Below are 26,098 nucleotides of genomic sequence, written 5' to 3'. Positions count from 1 at the left end.
GAAAAGGACTAAAATATAAATTACCGTAGCATCACACGGTTCATTCATCTGCAACACAGCTGCATGAATGTTGACACTTTCATATTCAAGATCATGACAGGAATCATCTGTCCTGTTGAAACAATGCTGCTGCTTTCATACGCCAAAGACAAATGCACTGTTGCCCTGAAAGGACCTGGGGCCCTCACACTGCTCTCCTTTTATACTTTACACTTAACACTTCAACAACATAGTTTCTATTTTTCCACTACTGAATTTAATAATAAATTATTTTTAAGAATAATATATATTTATATATATATAATCTCGGTTTTATGATATTATAATCTTTGTTACTTTAGTTTAAATTAATTTCTTAATCTTCTGACACCATCATGTGGCGAAAATGTGCAATTGCAGTCTATTGTTACGTTTCTTAGACACAAATTGTTCCTAACAATGTCTTTAAAACAATGCTTATGTAAAATGCTCATGTACATAACAATGCCTTTAAAATAGACGCCTGATGATTAACGAATAACATTACTATTTTAAAATAAATGTAAGTAAATATCAGTCCCGACAGTGACGCTGTCTGCCGCATGGGGGCGCTGCTTTCATCCTCCCCTATGCGGAAGTCTCCTTCCGGCCGTCGTTGACTGTGTGAGAGGTCAGCGAGGGGTCGTGTTGTGCTTCTGTCTCGCTGGTGTTCGGCTAAGCGCTCCTACTATGCCATGGCCTCCCTCAGCTTCTACATGAGGAGGCAGGTGCCGCGGGCCGTGTGCCACTTCGTCCGGGCCGTGAAGCTGCTCCGGCCTCCCGCCGCCGGAGCCCCGCTGCGGCGGCTGCACGGCTCGTCCCGGCTGCGGCAGGGCGAGAAGGGACCGTGGGGGAAGAGCCGGGGGCCGGAGCCGCAGCAGCAGCTCACCGACCTGGACAGGGCGGACGCTCTGGTAACCGCCTCCTACGGGCGTCTGCTAATCTGTTTAGTCTCTAGCTTTAACGAGGCGTTTTATGAGGTTAAATACTGGGAGGGACACTCGGTAATGTATTAAAAGCGACTAATAGTCTGTCCTCTTTGTTGCAGATGCTCAGAAAGTCCCACGAAACAGGTACGTCTCATCTGGACATTTGTATAGGCTTTAAAGTCTTCATTAGAAGCTTCCTGTCTGGTGCAAATCATTCTACATACGCTCATATATTAAAGTGCTGCTGCAGGAAGAGAATGTGCTAAGCAGCAAATGCATGTGAGGGATTTCTTTCAGAAGTTATTGATGCCTTCACATTGTCTGGTTATGTCTGAACACACACACACACACACACACACACACACACACACACACACACACACACACACACTGACTACCTGCAGTCACATTCACCTTCCTTTGCAGGGTTCCTCTCCTGGTTCAGGAACGGGCTGCTCGCCACCGGGATCGGAGTCATCGCGTTTGTCCAGAGTGAAATGGGACGAGAAGCAGGATACGGTAACACGTGTCTTAACATATTTTCCACACAGCGAAACTGCAAACACACTGTGTGACTCCAGACTCCGCACACAGATTTGACTATTTTGCATTATTTCAACTTTGAGAAATGTTTTCTTTAGTTTAAACTTTAAAATCAATAATTTCCACAAGGTTTTTGCAGTTGACTAAAATTATCATGAGTAAAAACAAGGCTAAAATCCTTGAAGTTACAGTTGGTGTATGCTTTAATGTTAACATTTCATAAACAGACCTTCACTGAATCATTAACTGTAGTCAGTTTAAGTAGACATAAAGTAGTGATGAGACCAGAAATCAAAGCTTGGCCACGGTTTTAAGACAAGACCTTAACATATTCATAGAATAAAAGCATGTCTACCTGTTAATAACATATATTCTCAATGACAAATCGTGGGCAGAGACTGTATATTCTGTCATAAAATGATTTTTTTAGACCTTAAAATATTACACTTCATGTCAACAAATATGGGAATGAGTAGATTCAACTTGCCTCCCTCCCAGATTTAATTACAGTAGGAAAATTAATTGGATCCCTGCAATAATACCATGTCAATCTGTTTTTCCTCAGCCTTCTTTATCCTGGGAGGTGCATGTGTGTCATTTGGCGGCGCCTCGTACATTGGCAGCCTGTTCGCCCTGCGGCGGCTGATGCTGCTGTCGGTGCCAGCCTTGCTGCTCCAAGGCGCCGCGGTGGGCAGCGTCGCCCTCTTCTGGCTCTGTGCGGTATCCCTGTACATCGGCCGCCTGGAGGTGGAAATAATCCACGAGGAGGACGAGGCGGAGGACGAGGAAGAGTGCCGGGAATGCCGGGAGAGGCGCGAGCTCCGGGGCTACCGCGGCCCCCGGGACAATGAGGACAGTGACGGCAAAGGATCGAACAAGTAGATGGCAAGCGGAGGAGGACGCCTGTGATTCAGAGTTTACCCTTGTTGGTATGTGTGTGTATGCCAGCAGCCTACATGCTCAGATGCAGGCTAAGTGTGAGTTTATATACTGTTCTATTGTTCATTATTATGGTGATGTAAAGATGCTGTACAGGAAAATACAGACTATCAGGCCTTTTGTAAAACGCCAGGAACTGCTGGGGAATAAATCCGACCTTCATCATATTTCCATTAATCAGCAAAGTCAAAGCTGCTTGACATGTCATCAGACAGAAAACTGCGTTGTTCTAAAATATGACCCAATACAGTGAGAGCATCACATATCACAGGTTTACTTCAAAGCACTTTGCATCATTGGATTTTGCAGCCAACTGTCTCCCCACCTCGTTCAGGATCTGTGATCGACTACTTGAAGTTGTCATTAAAGAAATAAAAGAAGCTGGCTGTGATGTGCTGTAGGATCTAGAGGAGGACGCACTTGCACGCATCAGGTGTGTCTCCCTTTTTATTGTGATGAACGAGGGCTTGGAATCATTCTCACTGAGGTTTAAGTTTCTCTGTGCGTTTGTGTTTTTGTTATAGACACTCGTTGAAACAAAGAATATTTTTACAGCTTTTCCTGTCACTATACACTGATTGACCGCTTTAATAGGTACACGTGCAATGAAATGCAACCCTGATCCTTTTGATAATAGTTTTTGTTTATCTGATTAAACGATCAGAAGGTTTATAGAATGTTTTGTAGTTGAGGTCATAGCATTATATTAGCTTTTGTCTTATGTACATACATAACCCTGATTGCATAAGATTGAACAGATGTACCTAATAAAGTGGCCAGTGACTGTATTTAGCTTAGTCTCGTTTATATGTACTGTACGTCTTCACAGCATAAACCATTTGACCTTTGAGGTCACTGTAACTGCTGCTTTTAAGAGTGTGAAAAGCACTGATGTGTTATGGGGTTGGTGTGTGGGAATGGGGTTCGGCATTGTTTACTGTTTGCACCACTTGGAATGCGCCCCGCTCTACATACGGGAATAAAGCGAGAAGACGTTTGTGCTGAAACGCCGCGTGCTTTGTTTTGACTTTTAAATAGTGTAGTAGTGTCTTCGAGCTAGGGAGCACAGTTCATGACCTCGTGTATCAGTAGCTCCTCTACACAAGAAGAGATCCAAAGTTTTCTCAGGGACCTTTTCTTTGATTTATTTCCTACTGAAGCGTAGCTGTCATGTTTCCTTAGTGTTGTTGTTTACGTTATAGTGCATATAAATCATAAATAGACCAATCAGCCACCAGAGAGATACTGTAGAATCTGATTAAAGAACATTTGAATCAATTAAATGATGTTTTTGACCCTGTTGGGGACCTGGAGACATAAAGAAACACAACGTTTACTTGACCTTTAATATAAAGGAATTCAACCTCGGTTCGATTGCGGCATAACATGTTGTTTTTGGCTTATGCAAACAAGGCCCAGTGTAATGTGTAAATACTGTCAGACTCAGTAGTTCCTCCTCTTACGGTGGGAGTCCAAAAACGTAGAAAGTGCCCACACTCGCCGGCTGTACATGAGTAATTTTTATAATGAGCTGTTCGTCTGCGAACGTGGAGGAATGTGTGTGTGTGTGTGTGTGTGTGTGTGTGTGTGTGTGTGTGTGTGTGTGTGTGTGTGTGTGTGTGTGTGTGTGTGTGTGTGTGTGTGTGTGTGTGTGGTGGGGGGGGGGGCATTGTCCGTGATAAGCATCAGTGACTGGGTTAGGGCGAGGGTCTGTGCTATCTCCCAGCCATCGACACACAGTCTTGCTGTGACACTCACCCCAGAATCTCCCCCTGTCTTTTCCTCGCCTCCTCTCTCCTTCCCTCTCTCTCTCCTCCCCTCCGTCGCTCCGCGGGCCGCCTCGGGGGCCGCGGTGTTTCACATGCAGGGCGTGTCCGGGCGGCGGCTGCTGCAGTGTGACCGGCACCCTCGCCGCCTCCCCCCGAGCCCCTCTCCTCTCTCCCTCAGATCCTCCTCTACCCTTTCGCCCTCAAGTCCTTTCTTTCTGGACTCCTCCTCACGTTCGCGTCTCCTCCCCTCCTCGCTCCGCGGCTTCATTTGACTGCACAGGTCTGTTTGGCATGCAGGAGGCTCCTGAGGCCTGGCGCGTCTAAAGGGCAGGGCGCCCAGAGGCAGGAGACGCGCCCTCCCTGACAAACACCATCCACCCCAGACCCCTCGCAGCCAGAGAAAGTACGGCAGCGGCCGCCGCTCCAAGTCCAGGTCTGGCCTCATACATGTCAAACCCGCGCACCCTTAGCCCCCAAAGTGGGAGACGCAACCTCTGCTTATTTTGAGCCCTGATTCCGAGATTGCTGATCTGCTCTGAGGTGTTAAATGCCACGCGTACGGATCAGAGGACGTGCTTTTGGAGGCGCGCGAGGTGCGGACTGGCCTTCTGCTGCCTGAGAGCAGAGCGAGGGGGTTGTTGGGAAACGGTGACAAGGATGAAAATAGTGGAAGCAGTGAAGGAGGAAGAGAGGAGGGAGAGAGCGGAGGAGGTATAGCGAGCCCAGGTCAGGTGGAACCTGTCTCCTTGTCTCCCTCCATCTCTCACTCTATTATTCCCACCCATATTTTCACTCTTTCAAGTGCATTTACATGTGCTAAGGTATTTCCCCCGGGAGCGCGACTCCAATTCAGGGGGTAAGATAAGGCATCAAAGTCAGTGACAGAGAGGGCGTGCGGGTGACTCCCTGACAGGCTGAGTGGGAGACAGTCGGGAGAGCGGCCGGGACTCGTGCACGTCGGCACCGGCGGCGCGCGACGCCTTCACCTGTGAAAAAGCGGCGCCTTCGCCCGGCTTTCGACGGACGCTGGCGAGAGGAAGCACAGACGCTAGAGATGGGATCAGAGGCGGCTTCACGGCGCAGACGCCCGCTCATACAGTACATACGCTTTTGCACGTACAATGGCATTTTCTCCCCAACAACGGCTCTTGTTTAGTATGCGCTTCCTTTGGTCTTGAGGAGGAATGATCCTCACTCTAATGAACTGGGGCCTGCCACTTGAATGTAAAACAGGATTTAACCCGTCTTCAATGTCAGAGCCCCTCCCTGGGGCTGCTTCAGACAACACACACACAGAGGCATACACGCACACACACACACACACACAGACGCACGCACACACACGCATGCACACACACACACACACAGACACACTCGCACCCACACACTAACACAGTGATGCGCTCTTGCATATAGTGTCTCATAAGTGAGACACGCTCCGTGTGCTCTCTCTGTGCTGTTTCGGTGATTTCAGACGAAATTATTTTTAAGTCTTTGCATTTTAAAGCGTTTTATCTTTATTCTTACGCGTGTGTTGCTTAAATACGCCTTTGCATCACACACAGTAATGGGCTGAATACAGATGTTTGTTTAATGCCTAAAATATGGATTTTGTGCTTGGACTGATATTAGGATTAATAACTATAATACATAAAAAATTGACTGTGAAACAAACTTAAAATTATTATTCTAAAATGTGTATCTAATCTTAATGTGAATCAACCTTAATAAACTATACAAACAGAATTATTCTATTTCAGATGAAGGCAAGAAAGAAACAACAAAACCTTGAGTTGTGCTCCTCTACTGGAATATTTTATTGTTAGCGTCTGCATCACTGTATTTCTTTTTACATTTCTTCATTTTATTTTCATGAGTGGGTCGAGTATTCACAAAGATGGGAGGACGACATTAGATTCACAGTGATGGGCGAAGGGTTAGATATTTACTTCAACCAAAAAACAAACAGACAATCACACACAAGCGTTGGGAACAAGCACTCAGTCACACATCAGCTCAGTTAACGCGCGTTCGCAGATGCTCCAGGTACGTTCTGCGTCGCCGTCCGACATTAAAATGCCCTTATTTTCTGTCAGACATCAGAGAATTTCATAAACCGAGCCATCGCGTCAGACAGTTGAACATGATCTCGGTGTTGGAGTGAAAAAAAAATAATTTAGATGTTTGAAATGGTGTTTAATTACTGTTGAACATTTTAAAAAGTTCTATTTCATAATGTGCACTGATGCCAACAGAGAGGGTCACTTTTCAAAACCTTAATTACATTTTGGAAATTCTCAACAGCTTGAGTAGCTTTTATATTGTTTGTGACTCACTTGAGTCCAAATGATTTTTGAACAGCAATTAAAAAATGTTATTTAATTTAAACACACTTTTTAATTATTCAGTATGAAGCAGCTTTTCATGTTTAACACATCATTTCCAGTGGACTGAACTAAAGCCAGCATCAGAACAGCTCTGGTGATTTTTATTGACCCGTGCCGGTCGTGTATTAGCGACCACACGTGGTCTGTTTGCCCACCTCCCAGCATGCACCTCTCCTCCCTCCTCTCCGCTGCCCGGCGGTCAGGACGTGATATTAGACCGGCGCTCTGGCTCTCTTCTCTGTTTTAACAGGCTCACATGAAGTGCTTTGAGTTCGCAGCAGAACACATTTCAGTTAAGTGCTCGGGGAAAACATGTAGATTTGAATGATGAAGCGGCACCTTGGCCGCCCAGCAACTGCCCCACGTCCCAAAACACATTCCCAGATGTTCCTCTTTTGAGGGGAAACCTTGAAGAACCAGTAAAACACTTTTTTTGTCCTGCGTGTGTCCACAGAAAAATAATCTGTTTTGCAACATTTTCATAAATTTTTCACAGCAACCTTACTTTTGTTTTTGTCTGGTTAAAAAAAGAAAAACGAAAACACAAGGATATGGCTTTCATACAAACACAATCTCAGCATCGTACCAAATATACTATATAATACAAATGATTTTTCTATAATCAACAGAAATGTCTGCATTGCATTTTCTTCCCTTATATATACTGGAATGTCTAGGACGACTTTATTCATATTTTGTCCCAACAGTGTGCTTTAGGTATGGCTGACTGATGAATACTTGGAGTTTTTTAAATAATTATTATTTTGAATATTCATACAAAAACACCAGAGGTCTGTTTCCATCTATTTTAAAGGAACCTCTATAATCAAACTCTCTCCTGCATTTCAGTATAAGAGAGGACTGATTTTGTGTAATACTGCAATAATAAAAATGTATATTTCAAAGTCATTTTCATTCCCACAGACAAGTGTCCATCTCTTCCCACTGGCGTCGGGGTTAATCGGGTTAATTGGTGCGACAGTGAGGAGGGTGTGAACTGAGGGTCTTCATGGTTTTGTCTCTATATACAATATGGCTTCTCTGAGTGGAAGAGACACAGAAATCAACACAGTCATCTGGAGAAAGACGCGGAGCAGAGTTCATTATTGTTGTAGAGATGGAAAGTCTGAAGGGACGCCCAGTCAAAAGTTCCCGTGTCCTGTTTTCTCCGAGAGTCACTGTCACAATAATTCCCTGTGGCGGCGGCGTGTCACATACTTTAAATCGCAGTTATTCAGCTCATTGTCCAATTAGTAAAGTCCTTAGAGGTTTAATGTCCTGCCACTTGTGTCTTCACTGCCCTTTTCAACGTCTCTCTTCCCGCTCTGTCGCTCCGCCCCGTCCTTCATGTTTTCTCCTGCTGGTCTCAGTCCTCCTCGGAGCCGGCGGCCCCCCTCAGTCCGTTCATACAGAAGGGCAGGCCGGAGGTGAAGGGGCTGTCGGACGGGGAGAAGCCGCTGAAGGGCGGCAGGCCGGCGAGCCGCTGCAGGTGGGGGAAGAAGGCCGGCGGCGCTGCCTTGTGGTGGTCCGAGCGCAGCTGCAGGCCGTCGCCGTGGCCGGCGCCGTGGTGGTGGGAGGGGGGCAGCTCCGGCGGAGCGTAGCGGATGGTGCTGGGGGCGTAGAGGCTCTGAGGGCCCTGCGGGCCGAGGGCGAGGGGGTGGAAGAGGACCCGCCCCGCCGCTCCGCCTGCCGCCAGTCTCTGGAGCAGCTCGAAGTCGGGGCCGCCGCCACCGCCGCCGCCGCCGCCGCCGCCGCCTCTGCTGACCACCGCTCTGTCCTCGCGCGGCAGGGGGGAGGACACGGACATGGCGGGGGACAGAGCGGGGGACGGGGGGGTGAACAGGCCCTTCGGTGGGGCTTCGCTGCTGGAGGAGGAGTCGGGGACGGGGGTGGTGGGGCTGTCGCCGTTGAGGCTGCTGGAGGGGGTGTGTGCGTGGGAGGGCGGCGGCGGGTTGCTGTGCGAGCTGGGGGTCTGCGTGTGAGACCCCCAGCGCCCCCCAGCGCCCAGGGCCTCGTGCTCAGTCTTGATGCCGGGGCTTCCAGGCAGCGGAGACGGGGTCACAACGCTCTTCAGCTGCTGGATCACGGCGCGCCCGTTGTGCGTCCGCGCCCCCATCTCCCCCCGGGTGGGGGTGTCGCCCCCCCTGCTCTGCGTCCCCCCTCCCGCGCTCTCCTCCTGCTTCAGCCTGTCACTGTCTCCCTGGTCCCACTCCGTCTCGTCCTCCTCCTCCGCCTCGCTTTCGCTCGCCATGTCCGAGGAGGCCGACACGCTCTCCTCCGCGTGGCGGAGCTCCTGGAGCCGGCGGCGGGTTTCGGGAGGGGCGCCGTCGGGGTCGGACCTCAGCAGCCGCTTCCTCCTGTCGTCCGATTGGACGGCGGTGGCCGTGAACTTTGCCCTGCCTTTATTGTCGGGGTCACTCTTCCCTCCCGAGCTCTTTACTGGCTGGGAGCCTGAGGAGACAGGAGACGAGTGTGGTAAGGAGACGCCAAGCAGCATCACAGGGGCATCATGGGAGAAGCGTGGCGTGTGCACAGCCTACCTCGGGCCTGTGGGGAGCTCTCTGTGGGAGGGGAGCTGACGCGGAGTCGCTCCGCTCTGACGCTCTCAGGAAGCTGCAGGAGATCCAGCGGAGTGTCGGGCAACTCCGTCCGACTGGGTGCAGAGACGCGGATGCATTTAAAAAGCGGAGCAGGAAGAGGTGGAGGTACACACAGATGATCATCTACCACTTAAAGCCACTTACAGCTTGTAAAAAAACACTCGTACTGTGTTAATTTGAGTGAATACTTAGAGATGGAAACAACATATAATCAGACTAATGACAACCTCCAATAGCCAAACTGCCTTACACCCTTCTAACCTCCACCCAATTGTCCAAACAACAGCCCCTATCACACACACACACACACACACACACACACACACACACACACACACACACACACACACACACACACACACACACACACACACACACACACACACACACACACACAGCCCACCTATACACAGTTACGCTCAGACAAGGAGGAGGCTGTTGGAGAAGTTAATGAGCTCTTGTAATTACAGCACTAATTAACTAAAACACCATTCAGCCCCAAAAATTCTGACATCCATTTGTTGTAATTACATAGCTTCAGTCCAATTAGCATTGAAATTCAGCCTACTCCTCTTGTTTTTGTCTGACTGCTCTGTCGTCGAGCCTGTAAGTCTATTTGCATCGGGTCCGGGTGAACGTGTGATACAAGAGGGAAAAAACAATGCTCTGTAGTAAACGAAGCCTCGAACAAAAGTCACACCGTATCTGGAAAGTAAGAGCACATTTAAATCTTCACACAACACAAAGGCTCACGGTCCTAAGGTCGTGTCGGCTGATTCAATGGCTCGGTGCCGTAGGTGAGTTTTAACAAATGCACAATACAAGTATCTTATCAACAGGATTATCGGGTCGGATTATCTCCACTCTCCTTTCAGGGAATTTACAGAATCGCTTCGTAAAAAATCTGAAATATACAAACATGAAACTACCACTTCTTTTAATAAACTCTGATAAAGTACTCTACTTTGATGTCACTATTTTGGATGGAGAGAAACTTTTCCCATAATTCCTGTTCTGTTCCTTCAAAGGCTCCCTGATCACAGCATGGGGCCTGCATGGTGTGCACTACATCTATAGAACACCGACACTGAGGTGGGGGTGGTGGTGGTGTGTGTGTGTGTGTGTGTGGGGGGGGGGGGGGGGGGGGGGGGGGGGGGGGTGGCTGTACCTGAGGACGTAGTTGACCCAGATGACGTTGCGCTCATGGGGGGCTTTGTGGTTGATGGAGACCGTGGCGGTGGACTGGATCCACAGGTACCCTCCTCTCCTCTGGAGCCAGCGGTAGTAGCCGGTCACCACCTGGCCTTTCCTCAGCACTGGGGGGGGTCAACATAAAGCAAGGAACAGACAGACAGGACGCTGTTAATGGCTGGGCAGTTCAGGATGACGGCAGCAGAGGGCGTCTGTCACAACCTCCTCTCTACACAGGCTCCTTAAAGCCGGATGTCACTCACGGTCCTCGTGGCTTTGCCGAATATTTTCCAGGTCTTCTACATGAACAAAGTGGTAGCAGGTGTGTCCCACCACCTCTGCTGGGGTCAGATCCATGTACTCTGAAATCCTGCAAAGCAAAGCACACGGCATTTTACCTCCAACCAGAGGCGACGCGTCTGCCGGCTCCGGCTCCGCCTCGGCGCTCGACCCCACCTGTTCTCACAGTACGTGACCTGGAGGTCCATGTTGACCCGGAACACGAACATGTGGCTCTCCATCCGGACCTCGTTGAGCGTGGACGGCGGGAGCGTGTGCGCCAGCGCCACCAGGCCCATGGGCCGGCGCACGGAGCGCGCGGAGCCCGGCACCAGCGCGGGGCGGCAGCGGATCCGCCCGGTGACGTGGATCACCTGGCGAAGCCAGAACAGAACAGCATCCATCCATATATATTTAATGTAAACACTGGTCAGAAGTGAATGCAGCAGCAGCAGTAAAGTGTCTTTTATGTGCATCCGTCCAGTGTGAAATAAGGTCAGAGCCATAAAACACGCTGAAAACAACCAATCTGACAAACGACAACGCTCCGCTTGTCATTTTAACGTCCCGGGAAGCAGCAGGTGAACGGGAGCGGGCGCATCAATCAGGCCGCGCGTCGTACCTTGTATCCAGACGACTTGACGTGGAGGCCTCGCTTGGTGAGCGTGGACTTCATGCGGATGAAGAAGCCGCGGTCGGGGGGCTCGTCAGCGGGGGAGTGGGGGCTGGACGGAGCTGCTCAAAACAAGGGAGGAGAGGGAGGGGGGTGAGCGTGCGGCCTTTACTGAGACTCTGGGTCCATGTGGCGAAAACGGGCCGGGGCCGCACCGGGTTCGGGGGTTCCGGCCAGCGAGGAGGCCGACGCCGAGCTGGACGCGCTCTCGGGGGCCACGTGGCAGCCGGCCTCCGCCCTCAGGTGCGGCCGGATGCCCAGGCGCTCGGCCATCTCCACGTGGTCCGCCGGGTGGATGTAGTCGAAGACGCTGCTGCCGGTGAGCTCCACCTGGAGGGAGGCAGAACCGGGTCACGCGCGCGGCGCGCGTGTGTGTGTGGGGAAATCAATACGTTATGACAGGAAAATGAAATCGCTGCTCTGGGTTACAACTCAACAAGGAGTGTGGAGGTTGTACCGCACCCCCACCCCCCACACGCTCGCATACATATATTTAAGGCCAGTCTCCCAGGACCAAGTGACTACAGTATTACACAAATAAAACCAGGGGAGATAAAAATCAATTGTATTTGCTGATTAAAAACAGGTGAAGTCTAAGTATCTTCAAAGGTCACATTACTATTCTTCCTGTTCCTGCTGCTTCATTCACTTCCAGTCTATCCCAGCAGGCATAAAGAGCCTACAACAGCTCACACGGCGCTATATGATCCTATCATCATAATGCATCACGGTCGCATCTCTAATCATTTAAAGGCAATAATGGCGCTCCTCTTGCATGGCATCCATAAAAGCAGCACAATTGGAGCAGGTGTGATTCCATCTGAAGCCGTATAAATGACTGTGTGTCAGGGAGAGAAACAGAAAACGGGAAGGCTCACACATGTACACACACACACACACACACACACACACACACACACACACACACACACACACACACACACACACACACACACACAGCTCCCATTACATCTGCGTGTGTGTGTGTGTGTGTGTGTGTGTGTGTGTGTGTGTGTGTGTGTGTGTGTGTGTGTGTGTGTGTGTGTGTGTGTGGTGTGCCAATACTATTCCATCTGATAAAGCCGTGGCTGCAGCAGCCTCACACCCTTGTCTGTAGGACACAGCCATTTATTACCGGATTAGAGCCATTTACTGCGGGCTTTATGGGAGCTTCAGCAGGCCCTCAAGGACATCACAGCCGGAGAGAAGGAAGAACAGGGAGACGGGGAAGCAGGGAACGGAGAGGGATGGGGATGGAGGAAAGCCCCACTGAGCGAGGGAGGACAGGAGAAGTGACAGAGGCTCTGAGGCTCGTGGGGGATGCCCGTTCTTTGGAAACGTGCCACCTGTAATAAATGGCTACATCGCTGAATACTTGATTTGAGAAGCACCATATGGCCCAATTTCCTGTTTCGCTAAAGAACGTGTCACCGCCAAGCATGGAAATACCTGCTACCCACATATTTACATAGCAATATGTATTTTTCCTCACCATTATTAGATCGATGTGTCTGACTTGTCATCAAATGAGATATCTTGATTTCAAATTTTAAAATTTAATTGCCAGTGGACTGAATTTCAAATTTTTATTAAAGGCTTCATCATGAATTGTAATACAGTTTTTCTCAGTCGCTTTAGTACAATTCTCAGATCAGAATTGAAGTTTGCAAATATGTGTGTGCATTTCTCAAAACAATTTGTACAAACAGCAAAACACTGTGGATTTCTTGCAAAAGCCGGTAACTTGCTTAAAATCTTTAGTTCATCTCTCAAAACTAAATGTTTATGTCATTGAACGTGTCAGTGGCGTCAGAATATCAAGTCCTTGTGTCATTGTCACAAGGACAAGCCAGTCAAATTACTTAGTCATGTTGTCAATATTACTGTGTACTTTGGAGGGAGGTTCTGACATAAACTATGGCTACAGTTTTTTACTACAGTTAATTACTGTAAATTGTAAGTTACACTTTTTTGTTTGATTGCAAGAGACTGGACAATGGCAGCCAGGAGGGTCATTTGTTTATGTGGCTGGTGATCATAAACTTTCCATTCCAATGGCTGATGATATTGGAGTGATGAAAACTGACATTGTCCCAAACTATCAAATACTTTGGCAGGTGATCTCCACTCTGACCCCTCTCTTCTTCAGGGATGAGATCTCTGTAGAGAGTTTCTAGAAAGGTGATGAGATGCTCTGTGTTGTATGGACCAATTATGGGAATATGTGTAAGCACACCATTGTCAGACATAGTGTTGTGCTCCAGCCATATATATATACTTGCCAGTTGATGATTATTGAGATGCACCTTTGTTAGAGAAAGTCAAGTCACCTGAGAGCAATTTACCAAATCAGGACAGATTTAGAAAAAAAACATATAATAGGGATGTATAGAAATATGTTTGTCACATTATGACAACTTGGTCAACCATTTTGCAGTTAATGACTTATACGATGAAGTACTGACTAGATGTTTTGAGGAGTAAGACTATTGCACAGTAAACTATATAATACATTTTGATCAACATCATCCATCATTTTCTAAGCCGCTTATTCCCATATGCGGGGTCGCGGGGGTGCTGGAGCCTAAGCCAGCTGGCTATGGGCGAGAGGCAGGGTACATCCTGGACGGGTCGCCAGTCTATTGCAGGGCATTTTGATCAACATGACATAAACAATTGATAATGTAGCAAAGAGCAGGGAGTTGTACTTAATCATTTGAATGGATGTACCAAAGCATTTGCAACTTGTTCAAAGTAGTGAGAAACTGCTTATATGATGTGCACACGTGACATCATGATGTGAAGATTGAACAAATAGTTTTGAGAATTTCATTCTGATCTGAGAATTGTACTAAAGCGACTGAGAAAAACTGTAATAAACATACACAAATGTGTAATTATACTTGGAACAATATCTGAAGATCAGGTTACTTTCATGAGCTGTGATTTGTAATACACTGTACATTTACACATCAAAAATGGGATGTTGATAGTCTTCTACAGTCTTCAGTCTTTGGTCGCTGAAAGTCTTTTTCAGTTTCAGTGAATCACCCTGAGCTGAAAATGTTATGGCTGCAACGGTGGTGGACAGCTAAACAATGAGTTAAACCTATCAATCCTCCTGACCCAGCTGTGAACAGCTGCAGAGTCAGGTAATGCCTCCTCTGGGATTCATCACTTTGTGCAACTACTGACACAGTACAGTTGTTATATGAGCTGTAATTGATGGATGGATGGATGGATGGATGGATGGATGGATGGATGGATGGATGGATGGATGGATGGATAGATAGATAGATAGATAGATAGATAGATCGATAGATGCTCGATCGCTCGCTCTAGCTATCTCGCGTCGCTCGCTCGCTCGCTCGCTCGCGCTAGATCGCTCGCTGCTCGCTGCTAGCTCGCTCGCTCGATCCTAGCTCGCTCGCTCGCTCGCTCGCTCGCTCGCTCGCTGCTCGATCGCTCGCTAGCCTCGCTCGCTCGCATCGCTCCTAGCTCGCTCGCTCGCTCGCTCGCTCCTCTAAATTAATCTATAATGTCTCTATAATATCCTCCTTTATTACTGATTACATGGAGATGCGTCTGACAGTCGGCTGCCTGTATGTTATGAATAGTGATTGTTGTGCGAAGGCAGGCTTGTCCTTTTTAAACACTGGACACGGCACCTGAAAGCAACACAGTCCCCTGGCCCTGCGATATTGGAAAACAAGGCAGAGAGACAAACAGGTCCTTTTGGGCTTTACCGGGCTTAAGACCTATCCGAATAATATCACTCCATCACAGGCAGGAGGGAGGGATTGAAAAAAGATCAGACAGAAATGAGAAGATGAGAACGAGACGGAGCGATTGAGAGGATGAGTCAGGCTCGCACATAAAAACAGGTATGGAACGTGGCGCGGGGGGAGACGTGAGGAGAACCAAGATCATTCAAATCTCTCCCCGAGCGCGAGTGAGTGCGCGCGCGCGAGCGCGCGGCGTGCCTCCGTTTCCCCCGCGTATGTGACCAGACTGTCTGTTTCGCCGTCTCCGCGTGTCATTGCGTGTCATTGTTTGCGCGAGCGGTTGTCTGTCTGTGCATCTGTATGCGCGGGGACGAGTGGGGGGGGGGGGGGGCGTGCGCGCAGACGTGCACGCGCGCACGTATGGCGGTGTGGTGGGGACGCGGGAGGGGGAGGAGGGGGGAGGAGGAGGGCAGTGAGCAGGGGAAGGAGAGACATGATATAAATAATAGCAGGGGGCTTTAATATGTATGAGGCATCCGGGCAGTGGTCCACAACACACTCTCAACCCTCAGCCCTCACTGACTGATGGGAGAGGAGGGGGGGAGGCGGCGAGGGGGGGAGTGGGGGCTGCATACTAACCATTCCCAGATCAATTCTCTCCTCCCTCAATCTACCATCCTTCCTCCCTTCTCTTTACTCCATTTGTCCCGCGTCTTTCTCCTCCCTGCCCGAACCCTTGCTTCTCTCCTCCCTCCAATTCTTCATCTTCTCCTGCCTTTTGTTTCTTCTCCCCCCTCTCCACTTCATCCACAACCCCCCCCCTGCTTGCTACACGGCCTCCCCAGGTTCATTCTCATGCCTCCAGCCTGGAGTCCTGGTGAGAGGAGAAATGATACCTGGAGGTACCAGGGGAGTGGGCGGCGGGCTGTGCCCTTGGTCAAGGTGCTTGACCTGGGCTAAGCCGGCTCAAATACCCCCCTGTCAGGGGAGCGGCCCAGGGTGTAAGCCAGGGCAGAGGGGTCAGATGGGGGGGGGGGGGGCGGTCCGCGGGGGCAACATGCCCTCTAAAACAAACCACCAGTTACACTTTCTCACTCAGAACATCCCTTGTTTGTCTGTCCTTCCCCTCTCTCTCTCCCCCGCGTCCGCCCCCCTCCCCCCCGAGGAAGTATGTGGAAGTGTTTTTGTCCTCTGCCTCCCACCTCCTTCCTTCTCTCTCATCACTTGTGTCCATAAACACGCTATATAACCCCCCCCCCCGTCTCTGGGTCTCAACATAAACCCCCCTCCATCGCGGCCCGCGCCCGTCGTTTCTGGAAGGTAAACGCGGCGCTGTATGTTCAAGGTTTTGCACGTAATCTCCGATCATAAATAATTTCATTAGAATGCTGATGCCTTAGTCCCTGTTTGAGTAGATGTGATGGGTTAGGCCATCTGCTCAGCTGATAAGAACAGCTCTGTTTTATTAGCATCTCCACCAAAGCCGCGGCTGCCTTGTTTACCTGGGCGATCCCAGGGCGAATTTCATTCCTACTGCACATTTAAACTCTATTTACACACACACTCTGTCTCCTCTTTACCACAGTCGCTCCTAATTGTCTGTCTGCTTCTCTCTGTTCTTTCCTGCCGTCCGCTCGTCATTTCTTTGTTTGTCCCAACATGAGGCAGAGACTCATAAATATGGACTGCTTGGCCTCAGGTTGGATCAACGCCTCCGTCTGGATGAGTCTGTACGTGGGCCCCGCTCTGCGAGTGGAGTGATCCCGCCCCATCGCGACCCCACAGTTAAGCTGGATTACACTGCTGCATTAAGGGGTCGCGGCGCGGCCTCGGAGCCGCAGGACGAACGGAGGCTCAGGTGAAACTGCACCGACTTCTGTTTCCTTCAATTTTAAAAAAACTCTGGCTGAACTTCATTATTGTCCACATCTAGAAACATATGACATCACTGTTCACTGGAGGCATCAAACACTGTTTTTTAGTATGGTGTTTCAGCCTGTGCTATTCATGTCTATGGCAGCACTCTTGTTGAACTCTACGAACAAATTCAACCTCTCAACTTTACACAGAGTGATTTTCTGGTGTGGTTTTGTCAGGAGGGACGTATAAACGGCCTAATTAGTGCCCTGACCAATGACCTTTGTCGTTGTTCACATGATGTGCTTGTTGTGCTAAGACAGCTTATTGAAAAATACAAACTTTCTTCCAATGTCGCCGAGGGCAGACCCTCAATCACAGCAAATTTCCACATTAAAAAACAATTCTGTTATTTTCTCCCTCTCTCTCTCTTGTTCTGTACCAATTCTTCTTACTTCGAAGCATCTCTCTCTTATCACACCTCTCCTCCTTTCCTCCCCCTCTCTTTCTCTCCCCGGCTGTCTCTATCTATCTTCCCATCCCCCTTGGTGTTTTTCCCCCTCCCTACAATCAATGTGGCTTTTAAGATGCCTATCGATTTGTTCCCCTAGACAGGCCCAGCGCGCTGGGGCGACACTTTGATTGCTGGGCCAGTAATTACTGTTATTATTTATGCATCTGGGCAAAATGGCAGGACTTAACATTCACAGTACAAGAGGCCACAGGCAATCAACAGAGGTGAGCACCTGGAGAGAGAGGGAGCGGTAGAGAGAGGTACAGAGAGAGAGAGAGAGGCATCGCCCCCACGAGAGCTGTACTCCAGAGATGAGCGCAAAGAGTGTAGTCAAAGATATTCAGACACACACACACACACACACACACACACACACACACACACACACACACACACACACACACACACACACATACACTCTCTCTCTCTCTGGGGAGAGGATATGAAAGCGTAAGCAGAAGATAGGCACATGTGTGCAAATTCACTTGTATACAAAGGATTATTCTAGTGTGTGTCTGTGTGTGAGAGAACGAGACACACAGAGATGAGGTTGTCTTACCTGTGAGAGTCCCAAGTAGATAGAGACTGTCTCTGAGATGTAGAGGAAGCGTCCCTCCTGACTGACCACGAACACAAAGCCATCGAGAGACTGTGCACGTAAGAGCATGCGCACACACACACACACACACACACACACACACACACACACACACACACACACACACACACACACACACACACACACACACACGCATACGTAAAACAGCAAACAGAAACAAGGCAGACAAATTAGAGCAATTAGTGTGTATCGAACAAATTACAATGAGCTAGAGAACAAACAACCCGTCACCCCTCGGCCTCCTCTCTTCTCTCAATTCACAAGTGTAGTCACTCACACGCGCACACATGCACGCACACACACACACACAAACACGAATGTGAACCGACATGAAACAACTCCCACAGATGCAGCATGCAGCAGCACACAACAGCTGTAAACAAGACCTGCATTACTAAACACACAGAAAGCAGCACGGAGACAAAATGTCACACACACACAAGCACAAAATGTACATAAACAACAGGAGTGAAGAAAGAAACGGAGCTTATCAGCCAGAGCTGCTTCAATCAAACGTAATAACCTCAGTATAACCAAAGTTTGTCTCTGTATTTTCGGCCACACACACACACACACACACACACACACACGCACACACACACACACACGGACACGGGTACAGACACAGACACAGACAGAACCAGAGCCATTACAGCCGGCAGTGATTGTAATGAGAAGTGAAAGGTATACAGCCAGCCCATTAGAGAGCACTGCTTCAGAGAATAATATTAATCGTCATAACAAGCGTCCAGGAGTGAGCTGACACAGCCGCAGCCTCGCACACGCACACACACACCGGGGCCACTTTGCCCTAGAAGAATGATTGCTATTTTGGCGGCCCGGTGCTTAAAGTGGCAGTAGTAATTTATGCAACTGACACATCCAGTATGCAAATGTGCGGCCGGGGTGTGGGGCGTTGTGTGTCACGGCGAGGAGAAACCAGCCGCCTGAATGTCGGAGAACTAAAGTGCAATTATCAGGCTATTACGGAGGGAGGACGGCTGGGAGGGGAGAATCATACAGTTTTTCTGGAGCGTTAATTTGATTTCTATCAGTGGCGTTCCCTAAGCCTCCTTTTCTCTTTAAAATGCCGGAGGAGCGCAGACATATGTAACGTTGCTTTGTTTTACCACAACCTCCTCACTTCTGAATTCCCCACCTGTATTCCCTCTCCTTTCTCTCCCAACCTGTTCCCACTCCTGCCTGTTTCCTCTCTAATCCCTCCAACTTATTCTTTATCCCGCTCTGCTCCGGTTCCTCTCCATTTTTTTTCCTCCTCCCGGCCCAAAGCACAACCTGCCCCCCCCCCCTTCACGCTTCCTGCAAATCGTTGCCCGTGCATCCTGCACTCCGTCATCCCTGAAGCCCTCCTGCCCCACAATCCCCCTCAGGCTCTTTTCATCTGCCTGTGCAAAGAGGAGGCTTTCTTTGGCAGTCGACGGTATCGTCCGAGCATCTGAGCTCCGTGATGTGTGTGCTTCTCCATCTGTGTGCATGTGTTATGGAAATGTAAATCTGAGCGACGGGGCGAGGGGGGGGGGGGGGGGGGGGGGGACTCAATGTGGGCCCCAAAACACTGTGGCACAATGCAGCCACACGAGGCTAATGTGACAGTCTGTCAACAGAACAACTTGATCAAACTTGTGACGAAACCGAACTTTCCCTGCATTAACTCCGACGCCGAGCTGTCCAACGTGATCCGTGCACAGCTCTAGATCTGATATGAAACACACAAACAGACACAGGTGACACGGAGGGAGGGATGTGGGGGTGGGGGGGTGAAGCCGAGGTTGTTACATTACCTGCAGGAGGTGAGCCCCTAAGTGCTGCTCAAACATGTCAGTAGCCAGAGAATGAGACGACCGTCGCACTGCGAACGGGAAGGAGACAAACACACGTTAGGCACAGACCGACGTCAGCATTGAAGCTGACCATCAGTAACAGTGAGTCATCAGTCGGTTTCACAGCAGGCGTCCACATTTTTAGGAAACTGTAAAGGAGGAGTAAACGCTTTCTTGTGGGAGCAGTTCATTTGTATGAGCCTTAGAAATGGAAGATTCTCTGTCGAACCTGAGCATTTGTGTGTCAGCAAAGGGCAAAGGTCAAGATCTCTTTAGGCCACAAGCAGCAGTGATTCAATTTGTCTGACTTGTATTACAGTTCATAAAACCCTCACATTCCTTTGCTTCTCAGAGAACTTCTTACAGTATTGCCACTATATTTACAATGTCCACAAGCAAAAATGCCACTTTGGCTTTTTGGAGTGTTTCAAGCTAAAAGGCTTTGAAGTTTGTTTTTAATTGTAATTGGATGTTTAATGTTCATCCTGGAGGCTCAGAAAACATCTCACAAAGAGTAAAAATAAACTAATATTCTGACTTGGCTTTAATATGAGCTTCTTGTTACAAAATAAAGCTTTTTCAAAATAACTGTAGACAGATAATGTTATAATAACGCTGCAAGCTCAATTTCCCATAGGTTTTTATTAACACTGTCCTATTTTCCTATAGCACGTGAAGGTGAAGGTGATGATATTGCTCATATATGGTCACTATATTGAGAACAGTGACATTTCCCATGTTTTATTACCTTTTTAAAAACATTTGTTAAATTTTCTGCTACTTTATATGTATTTTTGTAGTAGTAATAGCGTTTCTGGTTACAGCTAAGGCCTGTGTCAAGCGACGCTGCTTAAAGCAGTCCCAAGCCCATGTGGGTATATTCATCATTCAGCGTGACGGTTTCCCGTGTAATGCCTGGAGGGCTGGAAGGCGATTCTTGCCTCTGCCAACACTGAGTCTTAGGCCAGTGCTCGTCTCGGTCATGATACCCTCAACCTGCCGCAAATTAACTCGCTGAGTTTGGAATCATATAAAGCTGTGATATTTTATTTTCACATTTTTTGAGAGTGTTGCGGGACGGAAACATTTTTTTTTTCTCTGAAGTCCTTTGGTCAATCTAATAAAAGTTCAAGAGAACTGACAAATATATAAAAGAGGTTTGTATTAATCAAAAAAGGGAACATCTACTTTTTTCCAGGAGCCTGAAACTGATGCATGATGGGACATCATTTGTGTTTTAAATTATTAGATCAAATAAACAAGTTAAATAAAGCACAAATAAATTCACAAATATCTCAATGCTACATTCATACATGTAAAGTGAACAATTACAGTAAAGCATAAATTTATAAAACTCAAGTTTGAGTAAAAAATAAATTGAAAGGATGACCTATAATTTAGATTGCTGTAAGAATCAGGGCAGTAATGTTATTAGAGTTATTCTACCTCCAGCTATGACGTGTTAGTAGACACATTGGTCTGAGGGCCTTTTGTAAACAAGCATCTCTGTGACGTCTGCACTGAATTGAAAAGTGACACCTGAACCAATCATGTCTGATAAACAGAAGCATCAGCTGAGACCGTGCTGCGTCTGGAACACCTGAGCGTAAGGAGGAGAGCTGCGCGATGCAGCCAGACACTCAAACAAACACACACGCTCGCAGTGTCTGCATCGCCACTCCTAATGCATCCCAAACACAAGCTATCAGAGCTGCTTCAGTGCCAAAGTGGTGCTGTTTACCAAGGCAATTACAATATAAATAGAGTTGGAGGTGGTTCGGTAGGGGAGGGGGGGCGAGAGGAGCAGAGAGGGTACGGAGGGAAAATGAGAAAACACTAAGGGAGGCGAGAGTGATCGCTTTCTCTAAAGGAAATGTGGGCACAAGGGGCCGCGGTGACGTGGAAGATTAATTTAGCAATCAGCTGTATTTACTGTTTTATGTCAAGAAAAGTATGTGACGGTGTTTGTGTGAGCGTGCGCACCTGCAGGTGTGTAATTGGGAAAGTGGGGACCATATGTAGGACCTAATCTCACTCCAACAGGCCTGCCTTTGAACACAATGTGCCCTATCCAGCAGAGACAAACTATTTGTGTGTGTGTGTGTGTGTGTGTGTGTGTGTGTGTGTGTGTGTGTGTGTGTGTGTGTGTGTGTGTGTGTGTGTGTGTACAGGAGAGCATGAATGTGCAAGCGTGACTTTAAGGATCATCAAATCTGTGTGTGTGTGTGTGTGTGTGTGTGTATGTGTGTGTGTGTGTGTGTGTGTGTGTGTGTGTGTGTGTGTGTGTGTGTGTGTGTGTGTGTGTGTGTGTGTGTGTGTGTGTGTGTGTGTGTGTATGTGTGTGTGTGTGTGTGTGTGTGTGTGTGTGTGTGTGTCGCTGCAAGGCTGAGGGAAATCAATACACGTTATGACAGGAAAATGAAAGCACTGCTCTGGGTTACAACTGAACACAGAGGGAGGGCCGGACACACACACACGTGCACACACACACACACACACACATATATAAGTATATATATGTACAATCACACATATATCACCCAGTTGCCTGCGTGTGATGTGGGGTTGGTGAATAGAAGAGGGAGGCATTCCATTAGAGCTATAGACACGCAAACGCACGCGCACACACACGCTTTAGGAATACACACAGCAATGAACCCTCATGCACAGACTACACAGTGGCGACATGCCCCCCGATTAAATAACACAAATGCCCACGCAAGCACACACCAGTGACACCCACACCCGCACACACACATAAATACAGAGTTGCCGGACAAAGCCACTGTGGCATTGTGAGATTGGGGTCCCTCTGTGTGACAGAGTGTGAATATAAATAAGGCAAGTCCATTCAGGCTCTGAAAGGGGGTCTGGTGCTTGGACCCTTCAGCCCAGCCAGTCGCTGGTGGAGGGGGGATGGGGAGCCCGCCCCACCCGCTCCCTGCCTGTCAGGTTCCCTCATGGGGCTGCGAGGAAGCCGGAGCACTGGGGGAGCCTAGAGGAAGCGACCTCCGTGTTGGTCATACGAGAATGAATCCAAACGGATAAACACACACACGGAGGGCGCGGGTTTGTTGGCGCCGCGGCGCTGAAAAGACGCATGAGCCAACGCACCCCATCACAGCTCCCCGGAGGAGCGGAGGTGACGGTGGGCGATCGGTAGCAATGAGTGGTGTCAGCGGGGCTGAATGTGACATGAGGCCGGGAGGGCTGACGGATGAGTCTACACACACACACACACACACACACACACACACACACACACACACACACACACACACACCAATACACAGAGGGCCATTTATTAAGGACTGCCAGGGTACAATAGGGCAGCCAGGAAACCGAAGCACCAGACCTGGTGTGTGTGTGTGTGTGTGTGTGTGTGTGTGTGTGTGTGTGTGTGTGTGTGTGTGTGTGTGTGTGTGTGTGTGTGTGTGTGTGTGTGTGTGTGTGTGTACATGCAACTGGGTGCACATGTGAAAAGAGGGTCTCACAGTGGTGTTGGTATCTCACCCTGAGAACAAAGATCCTTCTGTAGTGGTGCGATGAACCCCTGTGTGTGTGTGTGCGTATGCGTCTAGAGTGTTAGTGGTCAGATACCATAAACACTCCAGCTACTCTCTTAACACTTTTATCAATCATCTCCATTTGATACAGTGAATATTTCATTAATTCTTCCAAAGCCAGTCTAATCAGTGGAATAACACACACACACACACACACACACACACACACACACACACACACACACACACACACACACACACACACACACACACACACACACACACACACACATGTGCAGTTACCTGCAGCTAGGAGGACGTTCTGATTCTGGAGGTCTGGTTGAAATCATTCACGCTGACCTGCTGCATCTTACACTACAGAACATTTGTCCTCTCAGCTTTGACCTGGAGAAAAGGATTTCTGGCCAGTTCTTTGTTTTGGTGCGGGGACATGCTGCCCTTTGTTGTTTTTGGCCGATTCAAATGCAGACTTGTTTACAGCCCGTCTGATTGGCCTGATGACTCATTCCTCATTGTGCCTGTCGGACGTTTCTACCTCCGAGCTTTTACTTTGGTGAATAAAACGACGCAATCAGAGACACAAGAGGCAAAACCAGAAGAAGAGCAAAGTCCCAGTTAATATATGGGGGGTGGTCTGTGTCCTGGTGCAGACCCGCGTCTGGACCTGCGATCTTTGATCGCTCTGTCCTGTCACACTCGCATTTCATTAGCTTCCCAGGCCTCCGCGGCTGCAAGGTTTAATTTCATTGTGGGAATAGGAGACAGAATGGGACGGGGCGCGATCGGACACGTTAATTATAGTCTGACTCGCAGGTCAATCCTCGGGGTCTCCCCAGCGCTCCATGAGAAGAAAGGATAGAAATTTCATTTGAATGATTTTCATTATACCTTTGTCTAATACATAATTTAGTCTCAGTTAAGTCCATGAGCAACAGTTACACACTCAGGCCTGGACACACAAACATCCCTCTGTCCACACACTCTTTCTTCCAACCAACGTGGGGCTTTTTTAACCACGTTAGCACGTAACCATGGGAACCGAAGCGATACCAGACGCAGTGAACCCCTAGTTCCAGCTCTCCAGCTTCCTCTCTCTGTCTTCTTCGTCTTTGTGAAGTTTGGCTCCACCACAGTAGAGTTACCCTTTCAAAACAAGAGCCCCAGCACCTGCCAAGTTGTTTATGGCCGTCCCGGTGCAACGCTCCGGCCGCTCGACAGACAGAGAAAGAGAGAGTGACCCTAATCGCTGCGTCCTTCGCTGGCACAATTACCCGCTCACTGTGACATCCATCCCTCTCTCCTTCCCTCTATCTCCGTTCTATCGCTCTGTCTCTTCTCCCTCGCTCCGTTTGCGGTCGAACATAATTTGAGTGCAATTAACTTCCCTTAAAAGCCCCGGCTGCTTTAAACGCTGTGAATTAGACAGGAGGCAGGAAGAGCGCGAAGAGGTGGGGGAGACCGAGGCAATGAAAGAAAAGAGAGAGAGAGAGAGAGAGAGAGAGAGAGAGAGCTTTGGAGGCAGAATGAAAGTCAATGTCACCAACGGTGGGGGGAGAGGTGTGTTTGACCTCACTAACAGAGACAGTAAAACACTTCAGCTGGCCCTGTTGCTGGCACTGACTTGTCATTGTACTGCACCTTGGAGAAGACAGAGGGATTCTCCAGCTGCTGGGACGCACCTGGTGCAGACGGGTCCACAACTGTTGAAACGCGATATGCAATATTTTACATGTGGCAGTTTTATATGGATGTCCTGCATCATCTAACTGCATCATTCGATTGAGTTATGCATTATGATGAGGTCTTAGCGATTATAAAGAATATGGGACAAACCATGGATAAACTGTAATATGTTCCTCTCATTCACAAACTAGGAGATCACAGGCAGTGATTTTTTTTTACTTATTTTAAATGTCATAATATTTGGATGTAAAAGCAGAGTGTAAAATGAAATGATTTAACATGATTTAACACTGCCTAAAGGGTCTCAGCTAGTCGGGCTAAACTGTGACACGTTGCAGGCATCAACCTGTTTGAGTGTCTTCTTGTTGGTGATGCTGCTCCTTCCAGATGTAAATATAAAAAGAACAGTGTTACCGAAACCCACTGACCTGACAGTGACGGCACGAAAACGAGGCTCTGCTCAAAATTAACTTTAATTATCGCTAAATGGGACGTGAATAAAACACAGGAGTAGACAGAGCGAATCTGTGCCCCAAAGCTAAACTTACTTACTGTAATATAGAGGTTTACAAATGACCTCAAAGGGTCTAGCCCCCTTTTTCATGTGCGGTGCGGAGGTAGACGGGCTCCCGCACCCTGGAAGAGAACCAGCATCATGGCTTGTACTTTTCCTCCCTTCAGCCTTTTCCTTTTCGTTGGCTCCTTCCTTCCATAATTTGTCTTTCTCCTCCCGCCCGTCTCCTGCTCTCTCAATCTCTCTCTCTCTCTCTCTCTCTCTCTCTCTCTCTCTCTCTCTCTCTCTCTCTCTCTCTCTCCCCCCTTCTCTCTGTGAAGGTCATGCAATTGATTTTCCTCTGTCTATTCATTTTTCAAGACTAGCTTTGAAACGTGGGAAGCAGACAAAAGCCACACCGGCCCCTCCCCTTTGCTCCATCCCTCTCCTCCACCCTCCACCTCCTTCCCCTCTCCGCTGGCTCTCACCCATCCGAAAACCCTCGGACAAC

The 26,098-nt window shown here is 48.6% G+C and overlaps 2 protein-coding genes across 3 annotated transcripts in view; one reads left to right on the top strand and one right to left on the bottom strand.

The window, feature by feature from the left end:
• Positions 1-617: 617 nt before the first annotated feature.
• tmem160 (transmembrane protein 160) lies at positions 618-3,436 on the top strand. The gene is made up of 4 exons (XM_029170598.3): positions 618-932; positions 1,067-1,091; positions 1,374-1,466; positions 2,056-3,436. The coding sequence occupies exons 1-4, from the start codon at positions 714-716 to the stop codon at positions 2,370-2,372; spliced, it is 654 nt and encodes a 217-aa protein (XP_029026431.1). The 5' UTR covers positions 618-713; the 3' UTR covers positions 2,373-3,436.
• Positions 3,437-5,986: 2,550 nt separating this feature from the next.
• The window catches only part of npas1 (neuronal PAS domain protein 1), a 33,254-nt gene continuing 13,142 nt past the window's right edge, over positions 5,987-26,098 (bottom strand). For both annotated transcript variants that reach the window (XM_029171809.3, XM_055513876.1), the window contains exons 4-12: positions 19,846-19,913; positions 17,984-18,073; positions 11,484-11,658; positions 11,278-11,390; positions 10,833-11,029; positions 10,640-10,746; positions 10,354-10,501; positions 9,126-9,238; positions 5,987-9,036 (exon numbers count right to left, since the gene is read on the bottom strand). In XM_029171809.3, the coding sequence (XP_029027642.1) occupies positions 7,952-9,036; positions 9,126-9,238; positions 10,354-10,501; positions 10,640-10,746; positions 10,833-11,029; positions 11,278-11,390; positions 11,484-11,658; positions 17,984-18,073; positions 19,846-19,913 (2,096 nt within the window). In that variant the 3' untranslated portion in view covers positions 5,987-7,951. The remainder of the gene's footprint in view (positions 9,037-9,125; positions 9,239-10,353; positions 10,502-10,639; positions 10,747-10,832; positions 11,030-11,277; positions 11,391-11,483; positions 11,659-17,983; positions 18,074-19,845; positions 19,914-26,098) is intronic.

This window comes from Betta splendens, chromosome 13, assembly GCF_900634795.4.
Source record: "Betta splendens chromosome 13, fBetSpl5.4, whole genome shotgun sequence".
NCBI lineage: Eukaryota > Metazoa > Chordata > Actinopteri > Anabantiformes > Osphronemidae > Betta > Betta splendens.
This window is presented reverse-complemented; position numbering and strand designations above follow the sequence as displayed.

Coding starts and splice junctions, on each gene's coding strand:
- tmem160 (XM_029170598.3), top strand. CDS start 714: ATGGCCTCCCTCAGCTTCTACATGAGGAGGCAGGTGCCGCGGGCCGTG. Junction 933..1,066: donor TGGACAGGGCGGACGCTCTG/GTAACCGCCTCC, acceptor TCTTTGTTGCAG/ATGCTCAGAAAGTCCCACGA. Junction 1,092..1,373: donor CAGAAAGTCCCACGAAACAG/GTACGTCTCATC, acceptor CTTCCTTTGCAG/GGTTCCTCTCCTGGTTCAGG.